This window comes from Cryptotermes secundus, unplaced genomic scaffold, assembly GCF_002891405.2.
Source record: "Cryptotermes secundus unplaced genomic scaffold, Csec_1.0 scaffold87, whole genome shotgun sequence".
Taxonomy (NCBI): domain Eukaryota; kingdom Metazoa; phylum Arthropoda; class Insecta; order Blattodea; family Kalotermitidae; genus Cryptotermes; species Cryptotermes secundus.
In genome coordinates, this window is record NW_019739942.1 from 25611 (window position 1) to 30484 (window position 4874).

At 34.2% G+C, this 4874-nt stretch overlaps 1 protein-coding gene and 1 long non-coding RNA gene across 2 annotated transcripts in view; one reads left to right on the forward strand and one right to left on the reverse strand.

Moving 5' to 3' along the window:
* LOC117282922 overlaps positions 1-4874 on the forward strand; it is a 26139-nt gene that overhangs the window by 4680 nt on the left and 16585 nt on the right. The window lies entirely within an intron of this gene.
* Positions 1087-4874, reverse strand: part of LOC111872027 (6-phosphofructo-2-kinase/fructose-2,6-bisphosphatase) — an 18112-nt gene continuing 14324 nt past the window's right edge. Inside the window, exons 8-9 of the mRNA XM_023865513.2 lie at positions 4363-4490; positions 1087-3656 (exon numbers count right to left, since the gene is read on the reverse strand). Coding sequence (XP_023721281.1) covers positions 3543-3656; positions 4363-4490 — 242 coding nt within the window. The 3' untranslated portion in view covers positions 1087-3542. The remainder of the gene's footprint in view (positions 3657-4362; positions 4491-4874) is intronic.

The window sequence follows — 4874 nt, forward strand, 5'->3', positions numbered from 1 at the left end:
TTTGTATCATTATTAATGATTATTAGTGTCGCTGTGAACAGCTTGAGACTCGTAATGTTCATGGTGCTTTGTTTTATTGTCGTAAGGTATTATGAAGCTTGGTTTGTGTTTTGCTGTCAATGGAAAGTTTCTGTGTGGTAAGAATGATATTATTTAATTTGGGGAACTTTTGAAGATTATTTCATGTCATAAGACCACACTTATAAGAGCCGGGATAGTGTAGTCGGTGTAGTGACTGGACAACCGAGGGGTCAGAGTTCAAGTCCTGGTAGGGTCAAGAATTTTCACTTCTCCATGTTGTCCAGACTGGCTCTGGGGACCACCCAACCTCCTATTCAGTGGGCACTGAGGCTGTTTCCCCAGAGGTAAAGATATTTCTTGTCTTCTTTCTTTTATACTGGTATTGACACTCCCATCTTCCAGTTATGTGGTATATACTTTGATTTTACTGAGCTGTTTATACTAGCCAAAACACTACAGACAGTCTTTTGAGTAACAAGCCTTACATGTCCCAAAACTGTCTCTTCCATATGTTTCTAAGTATCACCGAATAAAAAAGGCTGCTTTTCTATATCCCATTTTCTGAATTCTTTCATAAATTTAATTTTTATTTGTCAATGTCATCCCAAAATATTTGAACTTTGCAATAGTTTTAAGTGATTTATTATCCATTATTGATTTTACCCTTCATTTCTGTGATGAGACATGAATGTGTACAATATATTTGTGATTGCTAATGAACCAGCTTCATTAATAATGTCAGGGGGAGCCTGTATAAGTTAATGTTAATGTAGACTAGAATTTGATATGTTCCACTTAATTCTAGTCCCTCCTTGTTTTCTTGGACCTTCCTTGTGGTATGTTGTAAGGATGGAAAGTTTCAAGATAAAAATTCTCTGCTCTAGCTTACTTTTGGGTTATACCATACAGCATGTAAATGAATGCAGTTCAACATATGGTCAACACTGGAGTTCCTACTAGCTGAATGTAGGAGATGTGTTGGTAATTTTACAAATGAAAGGTCTTGGAATTCAAAGATAGGATTATACTTACAGGAACAAGGTCTGATCTGTCAGTAACAATACACATGTATCATGCTTGTATTTTCATATAAAAACTATACTATAATTATATCATTAAAATCAGGCACTGTTATTAATAATTAAATGTACAGTCTATTTCAGTTACATAAAAGAACAGTACTGAATGCAAAGAATAACATTTCTCCTTGTTGTGATGACTCAAGTGGGATATAGTGAATTCCTTGAAAATGGCAAAAGAAATTTGCTTCTAAGTTACAAAGAATCCCACTGATAGGTATACCCTACCAGTCACAGTTTACCTAATCAACTATAGGATGTGCTATTAGTTTATGCATATCTGTAAAGAAGCACCTTACAGGAACAATTATGAACAATCTGTACTTGTGTCCCTTATGCTACAGTCTAGTCTACTCATGATGGAACACATCTAAGCCTGCACTTCTTAGTAATGACTCTTTATTTATAAATATCATTAATATAAAAATTATATGTGCTCTTAAGTACTAATCACATATGTTACAGACACAGCTACTTAATAATTTCAGTTATTTAAAATAATACATCTTGAGTTAGCTGCAAAAATAACTGAGCATTTTGAAGCTGTTACGTAATTTAGTACAGATTACAAAATTTGCTGTAATAATTGTTCTGCCCTCATTCTACAATGCAGACACTAATAGTATGGTAGGGAGTTACCTATCTGGTACAGTTTCCTATTCTGGACTAGTTTCTTCAACATCCATTAACACAGACAATAAGCATGTAATTTACTATAAATATAACTACACATGTCATTTTTACACACTACTTTAATTAGCCATTTGTTCTGGCAGTCTGACAGACATTTACTAGTGTAGCACCTCTTGTGGATAGAAACAGCTCACAGATACTGTATACATCTATCACACGCATGTTTAGTCTTGCAGGTAGATCAGTATTGCACTCCTTTACATGATACACCCATGCAGTCAAACTATGTGCTTTTACATCGCATAAACTGTAATCTTGTAACTTCTTTTATAGACTGTGCACATTTACACATGAAAACTTTTAATGTTGTACTTCTTTGACTTAAGATCCCAGATGACATTCATTGTGGCTGAATGATTCTGTAGGATGACTTCCAAGTACAAGTTCTTTCCAGTGTACAGTCAAACGAATGCATTATCATCATTCTAATAAAGCACAGACTAACAGAATATTTAAAACACTGATTTTAGTTGTATCTGTTCTTAATGCAGTGCATTTCACTGTGCGTGTTACATAATTGAGCATTTATTGCATAAGATTCGCCATAATTAAACCCAAACAGTCCAGGCAATATTAGGGCTGAACATTACACACAAATATACAAAATATTTTAAAACATTCACATCTTACACTAATATTTATAACTATTCAAAGTATACTTCTTTAAGTACTATCTATGCACAGTTAATTTAAACACTGCATTATACAAAGTAATAAACACAATATCTGATCATCTTTTGAATGAAACAAAAAGATGAATCCAATCTAAAACTAGTGGTACAACTGTATATGAAGATCAGTACACAAGGCACAAAACAAATTACATAACATAAAGATGAAGCATATACTGTATTTTCAGATACAATAAAATAAATCATTTCACAAACTTTAATAAGAGAGAAATTTGTACAAGTTATAAAATTGCTCATGAAATACTAAAAGTCAGTTCAGTATTCTAAAATAAATAGTTTGATTTGTAGTTAAGATGATTATGGTACTGATTTTTATGCTATAAATGAAGAAGGTTTCCATGTCTTGAGGTGTTCTCTCAAAGGTCATCTCAACACATCTACTTTAATGTAAATTTTGTTAGGTGATACTACCACACCTTCACTCTATTTCAGTTCTCTTCAACTAAGCATGAATTCTGTGTGACCCAGACTGACTCAAAATAAATCTCATGCACCATCAGGAAGAAAAAGTACGATGAAATTTAATCTGTCACACTGGAACTGATGGCAGTAAAGTATTGCTATAATCAGACTGATATAATTCTCATTTTCATAAAAGAAATTGGATGATGCAAATGTTAATTGTATTTCATCATGTACATTTCTGAAAATCCTTGGAGATTTCAAAAAAGTTACTTCTTCTGAAGGAGGAGGGCAACATTTGATCCCAGTTCAAGAACATGTACAGATTTCATTTTCTGAGAGGGTACATGATGATGTAACAGCTGAGTGTGTTAAGAAAAGAACTATGCATGTGAACAACAGTCTTTTCATCAGGTAGACTGGGGCACACGTTAGAAAATACCTGTCACAGTCTTTCTACTTTCTAGTTAAAAATGCACATTTTTCAGTTATAGACATATGAGAGGGAGGTTGAAATGATTCTGATATATCAAACACAACTGGGAAGTTCATTTCACATTTATGATTATGACAAGTGGAAGAAAATAGGTATAAAAAACACAAAAAGAAATTGCCATGGCCAGAGAGATATGATAAAAAACATGAGGGAAGTTGTCTAGTGCTGTGTGATGAGAGATGACTGACCTGTCAGCTGCCAGAAGTTAAGAGAGTCAAAATGAGATGGCACAGTAAGAAGAGCATCATCTGTTGTGCGATCTGCTGAACAGTTCTGTAATAAAATTCAGGAACGAATAAAAAATAATGCATGCAATATAAGTTTTAATGCTCAGATTAAGTAACCTTAACCTCAAACTTTTGTCAGAAAAAGTAGTTTTCACATCATCCCAAACATTTTGGAGGGGAATGAGCTTGAACCACCAGCATTCCACTTGATGAAAACTACCTACCATAGTTTCTATTTTGAGAATCCAGTGTTTGAACTACTTTAATGTATGCGAATTTTCTTTGATAGCCTAAATATAAACATATTATACCTCTGCTAGGCCCATGACTTTCTTCATTACAACCCAACTTCTTGCAGTAATTCATGAAAAGCTGACAGTTGCTCAGCTAGCCAGAATGTGTTCACTTGTGAGCCAGATGTATTCATCCCTCATCTTCCTACTGTAATCCTTTAGGATCAATTTTAATAATATCCTGCCACATAGACCTCCTAAATGATCTGTTCCCTTCAGGTTTTCTGACTGAAATTTTACATGAATTTTCATCTTCTTTACGCGTACTCCCCAATTTGATGACTCTAATATTAGTTGAAAGGTACAAATTATGAAGCTCCTAGTTGGCAGTTTTCCCCATATTCCAGTTGATTCTTCCTTCTTTCTTTATTATAAAGAGGTTCTTTCTTATAATAATTTTACTGTACTCATTTCTCTCCATTAAATTGTAATTTTTGTAATTTAATTTCTGGCATGTACCTTAGGCTGCTTCCTGTATGTGTCCACGCACTCCACATTCAATTTAGTACATTCCATGTGACAGTTATAGCCATCTGTTGTTATCTTGATGAGTGTGTGCAGAGGAACGTTGATATAAGGTAGTTCCTCTGAAAAGAAGAGAATGTTCTGCTTTAAGATCACAACAATCTATAATAATTCAATAGTTTTGTTTTACAGAGGTAGTCCAGAACCTTTTGTCTTCTCGGCTGTTGTCCAAAAAAATAAAAATTAAAATATACAAAACTATAATTTTGCGTGTGGTTCTGTATGGGTGTGAAACTTGGTCTCTGACATTAAGGGAGGAACATAGACTAAGGGTGTTTGAGAACAGGGTGTTGAGGAGAATATTTGGACCAAAGAGAGATGAAGTGACAGGAGGTTCATAACTTGTACTCTTCTCCAAGTATAATTAGAATGATCAAGTCAAGGAGGGTGGGGTGGGCAGGTCATGTAGCACGAATGGAGGAGACGAATGTGTATAGGATATTGGT